Source organism: Lampetra fluviatilis, chromosome 17 (genome assembly GCF_964198595.1).
Source record: "Lampetra fluviatilis chromosome 17, kcLamFluv1.1, whole genome shotgun sequence".
NCBI classification, from domain to species: Eukaryota; Metazoa; Chordata; class Hyperoartia; order Petromyzontiformes; family Petromyzontidae; genus Lampetra; species Lampetra fluviatilis.
This window is the reverse complement of record NC_136291.1, coordinates 9,188,083-9,207,149: the sequence shown is the minus strand read 5'-3', so window position 1 is coordinate 9,207,149 and position 19,067 is coordinate 9,188,083. Positions and strand designations below refer to the sequence as shown.

Here is a 19,067-nt window from a genome sequence, read left to right as displayed (position 1 = left end):
AATTATATTCAAACGGATGTTTTTTTGAAGATACAATTTTGATACCATCCAGATGAGTAGTAACTGCAATCATATTATGCATTTATTATGCATCTTTATGTAGAGTATATCTACAGTACTCTATATGAGAGAGATGTGATGAAAGTTGGCGTTTGCTTGAATGACAACTGATGTTGTTTCCGAGCTCTATTATTCAATACATCTGCAATTGCATAAAGTTTTACTTATCTTATTTGCAGAACATTTACGTTTCGGTGTGATTATATTGGTCTGTATACAATTATGGAACATGCCCTGAGATTAGTTCCTGCACATGAGTAACACATCAGTGGTGCTTTATGTCTAAACTGGTCCCAGGTCCCCGCTTTACCAATACCGCAGTGACCAGCATGATGAAGTATGGTCAAACATCCCCGACGACTGACACAATACGATGTCTTCATGCAGCAGCTGATTGTCAAAGGGCTGTGCACATTTAGTCCATAGCACTGCATCTCTACACACAGAAAACCCAAGATGTTCTCCAAAGCATGAGACATTGCAGTGGCAATGCCTTCCTACGTCTCCAGCCATAGGAAGGTATTCAGACCAACCCCTCGTATTTGAGGCCCTGTGATCTGCCACTCCTACTATCCGCGGCTCAAGTCTATCCATGAAAAATACTAATATCTGCGATGTATTCTTCACATCATGTATATTTTTTTACGCAGATAAGAACAGTGACGTGGAAGTAGTGGCAAGAACAAGCTGTTATCCACATAAGCCACCTGAAAGTACTAAATCCATCCTAATATCCGCAACATTTGTGGATGAAAGGTGTCACATTGAAGTTGTCTCCTGGAAGCAATAACTTCATCCCATTACCTACATTTTCCCAAATAAAAGGAAAGACCCAGAAAGTGGTGGTAAAAATGTATCGTATTACAGGTGTCTATTATTCGGGTAATTGTGCGGATACTGGGAGCTATATTTGCGCAAATAATAGGATCCTCTAAAAGCACTTATTCTGCCTGTATCTATTAAAAAAAATTATTTTACCAGGTAAGGCCGACTGCGCTATGTAGCTCTTTTTCAGAAGTGACCTGGCCCCCGATGATAGCTCAACTAATTGGCTTATCACGTGGAAATGTATATCGGTAGCCGAATGCCCTACACGCACGTTGATTTCAAACGTGAATGGAAAAACCGGAGGACCCTGAGAAAAATCCACACGGCCACGGGGAAAACATTAAAACTACAAATATGCCTCCCTGTATACCAGGCGAGGGAGGTAACATCTCGCCACTGTGGTGCCCCATCCCCCCGTATTGATGGGGGGGGGGGGAAGAGCCTCACCACGATGCGCACCACTGGTCCGGGGCCACCAAAAGAAAGCAGCATTGCCCCCATGCTCGTTTGAGCACGGAGACATTTTGAATTGCGCTTGTACCGATATATAATTTATTTACATGTTTAAAATGCATTACACAAGACTTATTTGTTTCAGACTAAAGGTCAAATTTAACACAGTTTGGCTTCTTGTTCAACAGTATCCATGAGCACACAAGAGCAACAAGCAAAAGCCATGCCCGCAGGCATCTTCCTTCAAAATGTTACGTTCCACATCAAGTGGGAAAACCTCTGTTTAAAACTGTTATTCCCCATTTTACGCTCTAAGCCTCTTCTCTCCCTTGCCCTTACCCTCCGTTGCAATCACTCTCCGTCTCTGTAAACACCCCCCTGTCCATAATAAAAGGAAAATAGGTAGTTTTACATTTGATTGATGTGGATTTTTAAACCAATGTCATCAGACGTCCAACTGGGGCATATAGTTGATGATACTGTCCTGTTGTGCATTTGAAAGTAAAATAGAAATGTATACGTGTGTGTGTACTGGGCTTCCCCTAGGTTGACTCAGCCTAAAATTAGTACCTTGTGCATGTGGAGGGAGAAAAAGGGTGGCCAGGCATGGTGCTGGCTACCCACCCCCCTCGTGTGCAGTGCCACCCTTCATAGGTGCTCCGCGCTAACAGCACTTGCCCCACCAGTCTGTTAAGGCTATACGGGGAGGGGGATCTTTATCTGTGTATATGCATATGTATTTATACCCGAACAGTGTTTCTTTTAAAAGGCAGGAAGGCAGGAATTGTCGCTTTCCTGTAGATAGCTAATAACACAGTGGCTGCCACGCAAATAAACACAATCTGCCATTTGTGCCGCACAACACCACAACGTGAGTACGAGTCACAGTTTTTTTTATTTTCTCCCACTGAAAGCATCGTCAAATACCTCTTGGCGCTGTGGCATAGTCTGTTGAATGTCAAAGGCTGTTGTCCGGACTGCAGTTAATATAAAAAAACTCATAATAAAGTCACGTTAATCAAGACTTGTTTTTTATTTGCACACGCTTTTATAAAACTACACCTCTTGGCGGGGTGCAGTAAAACTGCATAAAAATGCCAAAAGGCCCCTTGAAGTTGGGGCATATTTGCACAACGTTTCGTTTGGCATGCGTTGAGTCAGCACACCTGTCTAAGCACGCGTGTAAGCCGCATTCAGACTGTCAAGAACGGTAAAGAATTTCACGTTTTCCTTCCAAGCGTGTGCTGTGCGCGCGTGCGAGTGAATTCAAGTGGGGGGGGGGGGGTCACTAAGAGACAAAAATGAGGGGGGGGGCATGCAAGCCTTGCCAGTGAGTAATGTTGAATTTTAAACGGGCAATAATTCCCCTAAGAATGCGTGAACACGCAAGTGTTACGCATTAACTTGGACAACAATCTTAATGCAGATGCTTACAGCAATGGTAACACCCTCCCCTCCTTCCGAATTGGGAAGTTGCTCAGAAGTTTTGCTCAATCACTCAAATGCCTTAGACTGCGTGTAACCCTCAAGAAGCATATTTTTCCACTTACGCAGAACTTCTGGGCAAAGCGAGCGGCGCTGTTGCGTTTCGACATTTCCCGCTTCCAGAGTGTTACTCCTGCACTGTTTAGTTGGCCTGAACAAGTTCAATAAATTAAAATTTGAATAAAACATGTCGGTTTAAAATGGACGACGCACATTTTTTGAAAGCCATCAGGGGTTAACATCAGAGGCCTTCAGTGTTGCTCTGTACAAGAGGCACGTCCCACACCACAACACTGTACATTAAAGTCGGTGAAAGCCATTTGCTAAGAAGCACACATCTGTCTTTAATTTGGGACTGTTTTTACGTGAAACTGAACACAGAGCATAAACATGACCACAAACAGCACACCCCTTTGAGAGGCCACAGAAATTCTGACCAGTATGCGTGGGCGTGGATAAAAAGATGAAAAGCAGCCATTATAAACCTAATAAATATTCCTCAACAGCAGGATCCCATTTCATAAGAAAGCAGCGAGGCCTGGCACGATGTCTGCAGAGCAAGTCAGGACCCAGATCCCTACTCGCATCTTGTTTTGGGCAACCGCAGCGCTTGGCAAATCCTTTCGGAACCCACAGGGGTCGTCAGCTGATGGCTTTCAGTGACGTAAGCTCCACGATCTGAGGTCTGCGTGGGCCAGTTTATCATTTCAATCTTGACACAGTGCTAAAATATGTCGAAAAGATTATTTGCATCTGTTTGCATTACACATTTTCGTTTTTGATAAGATTGACAATTATGTACAGCACAAATATTTGTATGGATGCTAACTTACCGTCGAAATTGGAGAGGAAAAAAACTCGGGCAGAACATTTCACATTCCCATGGCAGAGGTTAAGCTCTCCATAGGATGGTGAAATCACATTGTACAGTAACAAAATTAAAGCTGCGAATAACTTTAATATCCAAATTCTTCAGCTGATCTCATATGTTGCATTATTTTTTGGTGTTTACAGCCCAATATATACAAACCAACACATAATGACACATTGCATACACACAGCCCCGATTCATCGGCTGGGTGAATTTTGGTGGAAGAATTTCCAAAAATCTAAATTATGAAATATCAAATATCACAAAAATATAAATTAACCTTACACGCACCACAAACACACATTGTAATGCAAAATTAAATTGTGTGTTGATACCTACTCAGAGTATCTGCACACACAGCACACAGAGGCACTTTGTGGAAGGTGGGCATACTGAATGAATGCACATCAAAGCAGATTATACAAAGTATTCATCATGTGCTCAAAGGCAACAAGGCCCCCTAAAAAAAAATAAGTCGATATCAAACAAAGAAAATGTATAACATTTCAATGCTTGGTGCCAGGCACAGGCCTTGAGGACACAAAAATCAATCATCTGCCTGCACTGTCTTCCACACAGCTATTTAAACAAAGCAATCGTGCACGCGGGCAGATATATGTCCCGGCGAAAATTGTTTTCACATTAGTTTTGAACAAGTCAAAAGTTTTCTCAGAATCTCTCGCCAGTCAAACTTTCTGCCAATGATCTGCATTTCAATTCTAAATGTTTGTTTGTTTACTGGTACGGGCACTACACCTTGTTCATACTTTGGTGTATCTCCCATTTCATTGCCGTATTTGGAAACAAACAACTTTACCATCATTAGACGAGTGAATCTGCCTTTTGTAAACGGATACAATGCATTAACACACAAAAGGCTACTGTTGTAAAAATAATATACGCAGGGCTGTACTATACTATATTAAACGATTAATCTAGTCTACTGCAGTTAGAGGTGGTTGCCTGATATCGAAAATGCATTTGCCATTACTCTTAGTTCAATTTAACCGACATCAAAGTAAAAAAGCAAGATTAACATTTACTTCATTTAAAAAAACGTACAACTGAAAACAAAGAAAGCTGCTCAGCTGGACTCAGTGCATGTTTGACATGCGACAATTCCAACTGGAAACACGCACACGGTTAACAACTCTTTGCCAGTCACGGAAAGAGAATCAGAATATTTATTTAGCCTGGAGGAATCCGATGACCTATAAAGCTCTTTTTCATAGATGTCCAGTGGGGGCGGGTAAGAACGCTACAACAACAAACAGTACAAAAAAACCGATAGTAGTGTAAAGTACAAGAAAGGTAAAGAAATCACCCAAATACACAAATAAAACTCAACCATCCCCATCCTACCAGGCAAAGCCCACTGATGTATTAACTTATTTTTCAGAAGAGACCTGGCCACAAATGATATAGCTCAACAAAGCCGCCCATCATTTGGACATTTATAGCACCAAAATCATCTAAATAATCTCAAAGCCTGTTTCCAAAGAGACAAAAGGTGGGGGGGGGGTTAATTTTCCTCTTCTAATACATTGTAAATCCTCTGCCCAACAACAACAACAAAGGAGCTTTTAAGTAAATGAATTGTTCTTTTGTTATATTCAGGAGGAATTTTACGGCACGTCTTTCGCGCGTACAGTGCGACATTGTGCGAAGTAGTGTACACAGAAGGCCCTGAGAAAACAAAAGCGAGAGCGATACGGCAGAGTGCAGCGACTTTGGCCTCAAACCCATCCTTGTAATCCCGCCGTCTTTTGGAACGCACCCAGCCCAAGCCCAGGGACATCGTGCCTGAAGGCTCTTGTTTTATAATAAATGTTTGTACCGAGCAAATTCCCCCTGCAGCGGCAATGGGAACATCTGGAGCAAAGGAGGGAAAAAAAAAATCCCCGGGCCGTTCGTTGTCTTCAATATTGTTGACGATTCGTCAAACCGTGGAAGAAAAAAAAGATTAGTTGGCAGGTAAAAAAAAAATCGCAGAGGGGCCCCTCCTTGAGCAGGTGTGTTTATTAACCTTTAACGCTTAACTGCCGTGGTTGATGTTTTACAGTGACGTTCTCTGTGCCACCAAACTGAAAAGGCACTGGAAAGAAATGAAAGGTAAGACCGTGAATCATTTACAGTTACTGTTGGTGCAGATTGGTAATGACAAAATATGACTAATGCCTTTCACCAGCTCTTGCCTCCAATTGTTCTTCATTTTATTATTTAACCTTTCCTTCCAAAAAAAAGTCTCACTCCACTATTTTTAACTTGTCATTATAACAGCCCCATTGTTAACAACTGTTAGCAAGGAAACTTTGTTTGTTGTTTTAAAAGGGTTCTCCATCTTGCAAATGGTGTGTTTTGTTATTAGAGAGGTTTGAGCACACACAAAAAACCCCACAAAATATTGACTGCGATACTTTGGGTGGCCTTTATGAAGAGCAGTGTTTGGCGAAATGGCGAGAAAAAAACACCTGCCCACCGTAACGACTCTTAAATCCTCCTCCCACTGCCCCTCCCTCAATGAGGATAGAAGGTTACCTTTGTCAACCATTAGTACTGGTTTTTCCTGTTTTGTACTTTGTAACAGGGTATTGTATTCCAGGCAGCTGTGTTTTTCACGTGTATCTAAGCTTTCTTTGCTACATTGCCATCATTCAAATCTTATACTTTAAGAGTATTTGGCTGCTATACATTTCCACGTGATAAGCCACTTCAGAAACAAAGCTATATAATAGCTCAGCGTGGGTCTTACTTTGTAAAATAAAACAAATAGTTTAGTTTTACTTTTTAAATGACAAACATTTTAGTTTTACCCGAATCGACCTAGGTAGGTTATGAAATTATCATCTAGGTGATAACAATCTCTTTAACTGCACAATTCCTGAATACGCATATGCAACACACAATTTCTTGTCCGCCCTTTCGTCATCGCAAAACATATTTCAAACGTGAACCTCGACACAACTTATCTGCAGGGAAAAAAAAACCACAGTACTTAAGAGATCCAGAAGCCAGGCCTGTCTGCTAAGCATGTAAACAGCCCACTATTACTGGAGAAGACATGTGCATGCCTGCAGGGTTTCCACTATCCTGGTGTGTGGACTGCTGTCAGCACGCGCTGTTTATTGAACGCTGGTATGCCTACCCTGCTTAGCAATGGGACCCCATTCGTGGCAGCTACACGTGAAATGAAACAGCCGCAATGAAGCTGATCAAACGCGCACACACACCACTGCAGACGCTTTCCGAGTGATGGGGCCCCATTCATAACTTGAATGCAGGACAGTGGCATCTGTTTGCAATTATATTCGTTTTGACAGCGCAAATAACGTCGTATATCAAAACTCAGGATTAGCCACATACTGTGCAGCATATGCAAGAGTCTGTACACTGCATTCAAATGTCATTTTTTTAAATATTTCTTTGTGGAATTTATGCCACGAGAAATTGTGGAAGCTCAGGCCAGAGTATGTATCACTGGAATATGTGGCACATGTTGTAAATTGAACTTAGAATACAACCTTCAACACACGGATTTGACCTCGTTTAATTATCTGATGACCTTTGTAATTATTTAATAATAAATTGTATTCTTCTCTTTATTCCTGACAACTATCGAAAGGGGAATGTGTCTTTCGCTGCGACATTGTATATGCCAATGGAGTATTAATACGTCTATTTCAACACGTGTCTTTTTTACTTTATCCTTGTCAATGCAGGATAAATATCAGCTTTCCACACAGTCTCTTTTGCAATTGCCAACTGCTTGCCCACGTTATGGTTATCACTTAATGCTCTTCTGGCCAGAAACAAACAAGGCATATCATGTTAATTAAGTGTGACAAAGTGTGTGGCAACATATTAACTAAACAATCTACCTCCATTATGCTGTTCTTTGCATGGATAATTTGCAACCGACTTCTTATTTCAATGCAGACGGATGCCTGGGTGTGGATAACACGTTGGATACAATCTACAGAGCTGTTGTGACGTTAACTTTAGCATTTTATTCTACTCGCACAATGGTATCGTTTTTGTTGCAAATACAGTGATCCCTCGTTTATCGCGGTTAATGGGGACCGGAACCCCTCGCGATAGGTGAAAATCCGCGAAGTAGGATTGGCCCCCTAGGAATTTCCGTATATGTGTGTGTGGGTACCAGAATGTTTTACAATATGTATATTTATACTTTATATGTATATTTTACTTAAATCTATTTAATTATAAAACCTTAATATTATACATTCACTCTCTCTCTCTCTCATACGATACGTATTATGATGTTCTACACTCACCAATGACAGTAGTACTGTATCTTGAGACATGACTCCAGTAATGACGACGACGACGATGACAATGACGATGACAATGACGACGATGACAGACCTGTGCAGTTCGATGAATGATGATGATGATGGTGTTACTGCACAGGTATAATGAGGCCTTTAAATCAGTTCGAAAAATCCGCGATGCACTGAGGCCGCGAAACTTGAACCGCGAAGTGGCGAGGGATTACTGTATGCCTTATTGTGGAATATAAGCATGCAGGAAGAACGGCTCGTACGACCCAATCTGAATGGTGAACCTCAAAACTTATAGATTTGAAGCTTTCGTGACTGCAAGGATTCATATTCTTAGGTTTTTTCGGTAAAGTCACGTAGGTAAAAAAAATAAAATTAATAAAAGTAAAATAAAAATACGTGATTTTACCGAAAAAACCTAAGAATATGAATCCTTGCAGTCACGAAAGCTTCAAATCTAGAATTAATGCCCTCTACGGGGAGGAATTCCACCTATCTATTAGAGTTTTTAACAGACAACGAGACAAGAAGTCACAGCTTCTCGAGACGCTGGCCTTCCTCAAGAGATGCCGAGATAGGTGAATTATAGAACATTTTCCTCCAGCATCATCACCTGCATTGTACCTGCAATAATCTGCAGTGAATGAAAGGCAATGTACTTTCATGGTGGGGAAAAGCGTGGGTATCCCCCCCCCCTCCCCCCATGTCATCTGACATGCATGAAAGAAGGCTACACCTCTCTCAAAAACTCCATCTGCAGTGACATGAGCCACACGTGGCAGGGCTGACATTTACAATTAACACGCATATATATGCTGTACTTCCAATAAATTATTGCACTTCATACGTTTTCATGTAATAATACAGATTTCTGTACATTCTATACCATCTCTAAAGCAAATTTAAATTCCAACGAGTTCACGGTTGAAATTCTAGAGGTTTTTATGAGAGTTTAATTTTCAGCAGTGCCAACCTTGGCAGCAATAAATTAGAGTATATGGCCACATTTAGACTCGGAAAGTGGGTCTTTGTAAAAGTAATATAGAAGTGGGTTCATAATACGTTGAAAAAGTAATGCGGTCATACTCATATATATACTTATTTTATGATCACATTATTGTATTTTAATATTAAGATATAAAAGCTCACATTCCTCCATGCTCCAATGAAAGATGGGTGGTGTACATCTATATGTGGTCTGTGCCAGTGGTATTAATTCAACATTCCTATGGCGGGGATTCGTACAACCACAGAGCAACTGCTGTTGATCTTGCAAAGAGTTGCGCAGCCACGCTTGAGAGTGCTAATTTTAGCCGGAGCGATGATGATGATGATGAGGGCAAGAATTAACCCTGCTTGGGATTTGCAACCTTGCTGCTCAACAAACTGAGCTATAGCTACAGCTCAGTTCATATGTAGTTTGTATATAATATTGCTTTTTTCCCCATTCAACAGGGTCCCGTTGCTTAGATCGAGTGCTGTTGCCAATGAGTTGGTAAATCAGCAGCAGCGTTTTTATAACAAGCCTGGCTGCTGACAGAACCCAGAAGTTCTGAAACCGGCCCAGAATATTTCCCCGGCAGAATTAATTCTGCTGGGATAATATTGGTCTAGAAAGGCAAAGGGCTGATGGGCTAAAACAATTATATTCATCATGGGACCTCCTTTGCCAGTACCAATTTTATGAGAATAGGTTTTCCCCTTTTTTTCTGGCAACAAAAAGGTGTTAAGATGTTAATACACCAAACTGAAACCTTTTACAAGGAATCATGTCTGCATTAACCACAATACTTGTGGTCAGAATGCAAACAAAAAACGTACTCTGATAATATATGCATTGTCTTTGAAACTGATTGGTCCACACCAGATATATTATCATATACATTATCAGAGTACGTTTTGTGTTTGCATTGTGATCACAATTATATTCGTGTGAAGACACGCAATGGAGTTATGCTTATACAGCTACACTATATGCCAGTGGTTCTAAACCTGGGGTGCACGATGCCCTTTCTGGGGGTGCGAGACATACCGGATTTCTTTAGAAGGTAAATCATCGAAACACAAATTAAGCACGGCCATGTAAGTACAACTACTTTGTGACATCAAACCTATGTATTTGTTAACATTATATATGTTTTACAATTGAGAATCAAAGGGGTGCATATCTGCAGTAAAGGTTAAGAACCACTGGTATATGTATTTGCTGTATATAGCATGGTTGGCTACGTATGGTGTTAAAGAAGTTCAACGTACATATATGCGTGTGTTCATTAATATTGTCGTATTACTTGCCTCTGTATTTGGAAGAAAGCTGTGGCTTGGTTCCATGACATCCATGTAGTTTTCGCTTCCGAACTAAAATGACGAACATACAACAAAATAAATGGAGGGAGGGGGGGGGGAGATAGAGACACACACGCACACAAGGAACAAAGTTAAACAAATGCCTCATTTTTAAATTGACATACAAAAAAAATGGCCACGTGGTTATAAATTCTCCATTCTCCAGAGGCAGATCACATCAAATTCTCTTCCTCTGGGGAAAGGTTTTTTTTGTCCAAACTGGGCCAGTGTGCTTACACTGCTCATTCTGGGGGCAAGCTGAGAATGTGTCATTACATTGTACTCTCACGTTGGAATGTGCAAAGTTTAAGTTTTGGGATGTGTTTTTATAATTTATTTTAACACGTTTTACCCCCCCCGCCCTCCCTATCTTAATTTATGTAACTGGGCTGTCAAAATGATTGTTGTCGGTAAACGTTTAAAAGGCACATATTGCACAAATGAGAATCACTTGTTTAAAACTGGGCAGATGAATTGTAACATTAGGCGTACATATGGTAAAGCTTTACAACTGAAGACTGCTGTAATTTAGTCTGGTTAAAATATAGCTTTTGTTAGACTGGGGGAAAAAGAGAGAGAGAGACAGGTTGAATCACAATGTAATACTGTACTTGATGGCTTCCAAATGCTCCCATAAAAAGCACGTTGTCTAATTTGATGGATTGCCAAGTCATTATTGAAGCACTTGCTAAGAATGATTAAACACATTGTAAAGAAACAAAAAAAACTGTGGTTGCATTCCAATATCAATGTTTAAATAAAACGTCAAGGGGGAAATCTGATTTGTAGATAATACCGTACAGCAGTCATTTTACGGTTTACTTCCTTAATGAAAATTGCATGAATCCCTGGTTTATATATAAAATTGTACGTCCACGCAGGGCTGTCTTGCTCAACGCACGTGGCCCCGTTTATATCAAGAAGGGGCTTTAAAACGCATCCCCCGTGCGACGCATTTTCCAAGCAGTGGAGGTATTCCAAAAGTGGTTTACAACGATGGCAATATGCTGCGACAGGACCAACAATAAGGGCGAGATGAACGCAGAGGGGTTAGCAGCCGCTCCTGAGTCCACGTTTCGTTGCTGCATTTCGGCAAAACCCCTACCGCTATTACAGAGCGTGACATGAAAATCAATGTTCCCACTTAACAACTCCGGGGTAATTGATTAACACCATCTGGCCATACAATTCACTCGGCACGCAACAGAGTGTCAAGTTGGATATGCATGTAGAGCAAAAGATGGACAGACCATGAAGGAGGGCCAGGGAGGGCCTGGGTGGAGATGGGGGTTGTGGTTCGTGTGGAAAGAGGCAAGGGAGTGGAGAGGAGGGGGTGTTATGAGAGAAAGGGATATTCATCAACAAATAGGTAGGGTATATTAAACAAAAGCACATGACGAGAGAATTTTGGAAATAAGTGCCAAAAAAAATTACGGTGAAAAGGGAGGAATTAAACATGGAGGGATAATGAACAAGTCACTTACAATGAAGGGAGATTTATAACATAACTACGTTACGGTAGGATATGGAACGTAAACAGTGCAACAGATGGATAAAGATCATTAGGCAAACACGGGCGTGGGGGGGGTAAAAAAATACAGTACGCACACACAAAATAAATAACTCATAAGCCAAGAAACTGAAGTAGACAAATATGTGCCAAGAGAGTAGAAATGTAAAGGAAATAACATAAAGCAAACTGAACACACAATGAAGGGTGGGCTGTCAACAGCAATTACCCACTGCAGCTGGCATGACAGTAATAATCGACAACAGTAACCCCGCTGCGTTCACTCTGAGCGTAATCAATCTTAATCCCCTCCCGCACAATATTTTCTCTGTTTCTCCGAATTATTTTTAACGAGTAGAAAGCGCTATGTTTCTGCGTGCCTAATTAATACCAGTTTTTTTTATTCTCTCTTGTGTTTTTTTACAGGAGTTTTTTTTTTTTGGGGGGGGGGGGGGCATTGGTTTGGGCCAGTGGCTGAGAAGGGAGCGATGGAGATCGAACAGTGGCTTTCACATAAATAAGCATTTTCCTCTGGACTCCCCTAACAAGGTCTGCCGCGTGCGACTTTGCTTGTGTAATCGTATTAAATACAACGTATTAATGGGCGCAACGCGCACGCCAATTCCACCGGCTTCTTGTTTGCCCGTACGCGAAATGAACATGCATCAATCATTTTGATGCGTAGAGGATATGAAAATACACACAAAAGATTACCAGCCCATCCGACCTCAAAGACTGCAGGGAAGAGTGTGGTTAGTGAGCGCCTATTAAAGGCTGTCAACGCAAGAAGAAGTGGGTGGTTGTTGGCAACACGTCCAAGCTCGCCACCTTTGTCAACCTGCTGCCTATCCCTCGACACACTGCAACAACAGACACGGAACTCTTATTTAAGGCTTAGTTGAACTACGCGAGCCGCAGGATGGGTTGAGATGCCACTTTGCTCACCAATGTTGTGCATGGTGGCCCAGGATACGAGCCATAACTCCACCAGCAATGGAGTGCGGTGTGCTTACCACCAAAGACAAAGATCCCCCGTATAGGCTTAACAGACTATTGGGGCAAGTGCTGTTGGCGAGCACCTATGATGTTTTACACACCGCACCAGGTAGTAATTTTTGAGGCCGAGTCGACCTAGGGGAGGCCCAGGACCGGTTCTGACAATCGTCACTGGGGTGTTGGCCGTGCAGCGCGCTGACCGCTGACACTACCGCTACACACACACAACCGCTACACACACACAACATTCATTCATTCATAGCCAGGGCACGGCCAAAACATTCTGAGAACAAGACACCAGGAAAAGCTCCGCCTCCTACCTAATGCCGAGCAAATTCTAAAGCCCCCAAACTTCACGTGCTATTAATAATTTACGATGATACATTAATACGGGTGGATATTGGAAACTAAACACGGGACTGTAAACGCTACCCTTTGTTAATGTTTCAAGCGCTATTATTAAAAAAGTTTGACCACCCCTAAAACACACTGTAGTGATAACGCTAATAACGACAAAACATAACAATTGAGAGCTATGTTGTCAATCCACTGCTGGATTGAAGGCCTCCCCCACGCCATGTCGTCACAGGGCTCGTTTGACCATACTTCACCGTGCTGGTCAGTGCGGGTAAGTGAAGAGGGGACCCATACCGGTTCGGTTATTACTCGCCAATGATGTAAAAAAATAGGAGGCCTTTATCGGGAATCAAACCCAGAATGCGAGGTTCAGTGAGCCACCGCACATGCAGCACACATCCTGCGGAAACGAGTGTAATACATTACTGCGCACATGTCATGTGGGTGACGGTGATGTGGGGGAGGCCTTCATCCAGCAATTGACAGAACATGGCTGATGATGACTATGTAGCGAAATTCCAAAAAATGCATTGAAGTTGCCACCGAAATCGATTTAACAGCTGAACGAGAGCATCAACTTGACGTAACAAACACAAATCCCAAACACCCCCCCCCCCCGATCCCACAAATAATCTTGTATATTTCACCCCATATCCTAAATGACACCGTATGACATTTCCCCGTTTACCAACCAAAGGCTCATTTCAATAGTCAATGTGATCTGCTTTGCAATTACATCCTTGCAATGATCCCCCCCTTTTCCTGAAACTGCGTAGCTGTATTTGGCACGATCTCGGCATTTTCAATCAACTCGCAGAATTTGTTGTACGCGAGTCGGCCTAAACAAACAGCGGTGGCTTCTAATAACGGCCCGCATGCGGTGGAGCCACTGCTGCGACAGCATGTTAATGTTCTTTTATATGCAGGTTTTATATTTCGCCAAATGTCAGTGAGCTTAAATAGCCGAGCGTGGGGTGGGGGGGCGAGCGTATTTCTGAACATACGTAGCCTCGAGAAATGCGTGGTATTGTCAGTACCTGTTATGCAAGCTGCAGTGAAAATGGCATAAGCATGTAATTAAATAAATAAATATACGCACGCTAGCAAAAAAAACACACGCACAAAGCCGGCTACAAAAGAATAAAACAATTTAAGCTGAACCAAAGCTAAAAGCTGGATTAAGCAGTGCACCGTTGAAATTAATAAACTGAATGCAGGATAGTCCTCCAGTTTATGCCTTCTCATTTTCATGCTGCCATATGCCCCCCTTCCCTACCACCTCCCCACCTTCGTTGCCTCCCCATACTTATTCAGCATTCCGTATGGTACACTCCAAGTCATGGCACAATGGCTGTGTTCAAGCCAAACGACATCATTGATCAAGCCTGCAGATGAAGAGTGCCGTAATGAATACGAACAATCTGTTCCCCTGGAACAACATGTCCTGTTATGTGTACTTATCAATGATTAATGGGCTGTAATTGGACTCCACCTGGCCAGAAACACTCCATTAGTCCAGCGTCATGATAAAGCTCCTGTCTCAAACTGCATCCAAGCCTATTTTAATTTAAATGAGGGAATGCATAAATTTGCCTTTTAAATGTTTTTTTTTCTCCAACAACTGCATTATTGTAAGGGGAATAACGAAACAGGCAGCCGAAGTCTATTGCAGCAAGTTTCCAGTTTATACAAAAGACTTGGGAGTTTAACCGCATTACCTAACGCTTAAATATCATTAACAAAAAATAGTAATGTGAATATCATTTCCAGCTTTCATCTTTTTTTCACAGCTAAACGCTAAATTACTTTTTTTCTTCTTTCACCAAAGGCTACTCTGCGGCTCATCTCCAAATCCACGTGATGGTTTAATTCAGTAATTGCCCAATAAATTAACCAGCGGGTTCCTTTCAAGCAAGAATTGAACTGATCAATTTGTCGATGGGGATTAGCTTTATTGCACAGCTGCCAATGCCCCTTCTCAACATTGGCGGAAGTCTCAGCCTCTGAGCAACTTAAGTGCATTACAAATAACCTTCCTTAAAAACCCAACGTAATGAATTCCCGCACACTTAACCACTAATTGCTATCCGTGCCCTTGTTGTCACTGGTGTCGTCACCATCACCATTAGTGCCACATAGTTGATCACTATTTAAATTGTCGTTACCTATGCTGGTTATTAGACATTGCACACGTTATTTACATGATCCTCATCACCACATGCATTGCCGTTGCCATCGTCATCAAAAACATCATCGTTCAAAGTACTATTGCACCCATAACACTGCCACGTGAGCTAGGGGGTGTAGCATGGACGTTTCAGATGACAAGAGATGTCAAATTTGTATGAATTTCCATTGAGGTTGTCCGTTACCAATCAACTGAAAAGCTCCACCGACTCACTAAGCTGTGAAAACGATACGGTAGCTTTGAATGCCTCTCTCAGAACGTTGCGGTACACAGCTGCGATGCGTGCCAGCATGTACCGAACCCACTTCCAGGCCATGTCGCATTAATATCCACTCCCACCACTGGACGCAACTAAAGGCGCTTTCAGTGGGACCAATATGGGACCCATTGTAACGTCTCGTCCGGTGTGAAGTGCTACATTTTCAAACTTGAAAAGTTTTGCGTCGTTCGCCACAAAGGGTAGAGCGGCCGATTCGAACGGGCAAATCGAGTCGTCTGCCAGTTCCGATTGCGCGCTCGTGCTTTGGGATTACGGCTGACGGCGGTGGCAGGTTTGTGGGGTCCCAGGAACAAGGCCATGATTTAGTGTTGTCAGTGCGAGCTCGTGGGAGGCACTGTGACATCCCCACAATGGCCCGGCCCGCGCTTTGTGTAGCATTTCTCAGTGTATATATTTGTTGCAAATGCTTTTTTTCCTAGTGTAATCTTGTCTTTTACCACCAATCCTCTAAATGCAGACGACTCGCTGACATGTGCACACGTAAGTGTTATATATGTGTACGGAATGTGTTTTATTGCCTTTTCCAGAACGCTATTACAATTGTGCTGTCTGCATCACGTGACAAGGCCAACTAACCACTCAAAACTCTTGTTGAGCCAGTGCACATTCTCTGTGTCAGGACATCTCAAAATTAATTCTGAGATTCTGTCCATCAAATACCCTTTTAATCGAGACTCTAGGGGGGGGAACACGTTCCCAACTACACAGATAAATGTTCATCACATGACGGTTGGAATTTTGCCAAGTGAAACATTATATCCAATACAATGTCCTTTGGTTGAGAACATCAACTCGCTACACTTGAGGAAATGGTGTAATCCCAGCTAACTTACCTAGCTTTGAACCCAGGAGCTCTGGTTATTCTGCGCCCGATCCCTCCGGTCACATCCGAAAAATGTAATTAGGTTTAAATTTGTATTCCTGTATAGGCATCCTGCAAACAGGTAAGCGTCTAGCCCTGCAATTGCTTTCTCTCACCACTGTTTGTGAAAGGATCTCCACAAGAGGGAGTTCTAAAGAGCTCCTCTATAGCGTATTTGGCCTACGTCTTCACGCTGCCAATAAATCAATGTTGTTATAGTTTACGAATATTTCATACAACCTGCTGGGCAAAACATTTGTCATAGTTCCATCCCCGAAATTGGCTGGCAATGCTAACTGGAATAACCAAAGCTCAGTGTCTGATTCAGAGTGAACATTCAAAACCCTGTTGTATCACTGTAGGCCAGCGATGTTTTATACTGGTAGGAACCTCCTGGTTACACCAGCCCACAGGGGATTATTCTGTCCGTCCGTCGTGCATCCAAAAATGGGAGGGGTGGGGCTGGGTGGAGAGGGGAGGGGCTGGGTGGGGAGGGGTTTGATGGGGAGGGTGGGGCTGGGTGGGAGGGGTGTGGGGCTGGGTGGGGAGGGGCTGGTCACCCCGTGGTGCCCTTATAAAACTCAACGTTTAACCTACTCACGCCGGCTTGTGCCCGCCCTCACAGTCGGGCATATTTTCGGAATACACCACGCCGCCGTTGACCCTGCCCATTGACCGAGCAACCCAACGTTCCTACCAGCTCCCTCCGCAGGAATGTGTTTACCATGGCACGAATACCACAATTCTTAATTATAGCAGCCATGCATTGGTCAGCGAGCCGCTTCAACGTTGAAACATCTCCCAGACACTCAAATATTTCACCAGTCTCACCTTGGATTAATCTTTATTTAAAAACAAACTCGCTACAACAACCGTGGTGCATTCTATATGTACCATATTCTATACGAACGAGCGGTGTGTCCAATATAATTATTGATGTATTTATTTATATATTTCACTGGGTGTGATATTCGCTGTATAAATGCCGACCGTATAAGTTATAGATTTGAAATGTGTGTATGCGTGACATTACGAGTTTGTTTTGTATATTGCAATCGACACCCTGGACACCTTTGCAAATGACTTTTTCCACCTCAAGGGATTTTGTAGGTGAAATATTTTAATAAAATAAAAACAAACAATAAAGGTTCCATATAGAGTTACCCAACCCTACCTTGGAAATTATATTGTTTACCAGTGGGCTCACTGAAATGACTCTAATCCAATATATTATTTACATTACGTCATTTGTGCAAATACAAATAGCAGAATCTGAACCTTTACTTATATATACACATTAGTATATTGTATTTGAGTATTTTGGTTTGGAATGATTATTATGAATTGATAAATATCGATCATTACTAATAATTGCATGTATATAATTGCTCAGGGGTCAATCGAGGACGAACAATATGGTAGTTTATTTATGGATATACGGAGGCAAGACAAAGATCCCCCATATATCATTCATCAGACTGTTAGGGCAAGTGCTGTTAGGAAGAACCTATGAAGGCCGACATGGCACACGAGGAGGTGGGGTGGCTAGCACCACGCCTGGCCGCCTTTGTCTCCCCAATGATCATGTTTGCACACCGCAACCAGCTACTCATTTACAGTTGAATCGACCCCGGAGAGGCCCAGAACTGGTTGGCCGGGTTCGTAGTGCAGTGTGCTAACCACTACACTACCGCTCCTATGTGCACGTACATAAGTGTACACCCACATCGCACGTACCCTACAATTAATTGGTTAAAGGGATCCACCTACAAATATTTCCCCCCCCCCCCCCACATGTTTACATATGAGCGTACACACATTAATTAATTTACCCATTACAGCATTTATATCACTAAGTAGCTACACAGCATGACAGATGGCATTAGCCTTATGGCTTGCACCGGGGATTGACTGGTACACACATGCAACACACCGACAAGGAAGTCTAGAACCACCACAACACCACTGGCACAAAGCTCCGCCTGCAACAGTTCCACACGGTACTCCATTGGGAAGGCATTTAGCCCCCCCCCCCCCATGAAACTGTTGCATCGTGCACCTGCACGCATTCAAACGGAGACGACACAAAACGCTAATTCTTTGGCACAGGGGCCGCTGCAGGTCAACGTGGAAGTCACCTTATGCTCTGTAATTTCAAGCTCTATTGGTCCCCAAGGCACTTCCTTTTACACAAATTTGGGGGGGGGCAGGTTGAAACACGTTGAAGCGTCTGGGGTATTTTGTGATCAATTGATATCGAGCACAGATGTATCCGAGACATCCCCAGCCACCCCCAGTTTCTGGTGTACTGAAGTGCCGGACAAATATTTAAAATTATTGTCATAAAGAAGGGGAGCCGTACCACTTCTTGGGTAAGTTAGCAGTGGTTTATCTTACTGACAATCTGGTCGCTGCCATGTAAACGTGGAATTTCCACTGTAGGCTCAGGGTCACACAAGCGTGAGGAGCACTGCTCCAATTCTTGTTCAAGCCTAGAGGCATGGTTTGTATTAAGATAAAGCACTCTAAT

At 42.6% G+C, this 19,067-nt stretch overlaps 1 protein-coding gene across 4 annotated transcripts in view; it reads right to left on the bottom strand.

Annotated features, from left to right (window-relative positions):
* The window catches only part of LOC144936913 (TOX high mobility group box family member 3-like), a 71,470-nt gene that overhangs the window by 31,578 nt on the left and 20,825 nt on the right, over nt 1–19,067 (bottom strand). For all 4 annotated transcript variants that reach the window (XM_078864137.1, XM_078864136.1, XM_078864139.1 and 1 more), the window contains exon 2: nt 10,294–10,356. In XM_078864137.1, coding sequence (XP_078720263.1) covers nt 10,294–10,356 — 63 coding nt within the window. The remainder of the gene's footprint in view (nt 1–10,293; nt 10,357–19,067) is intronic.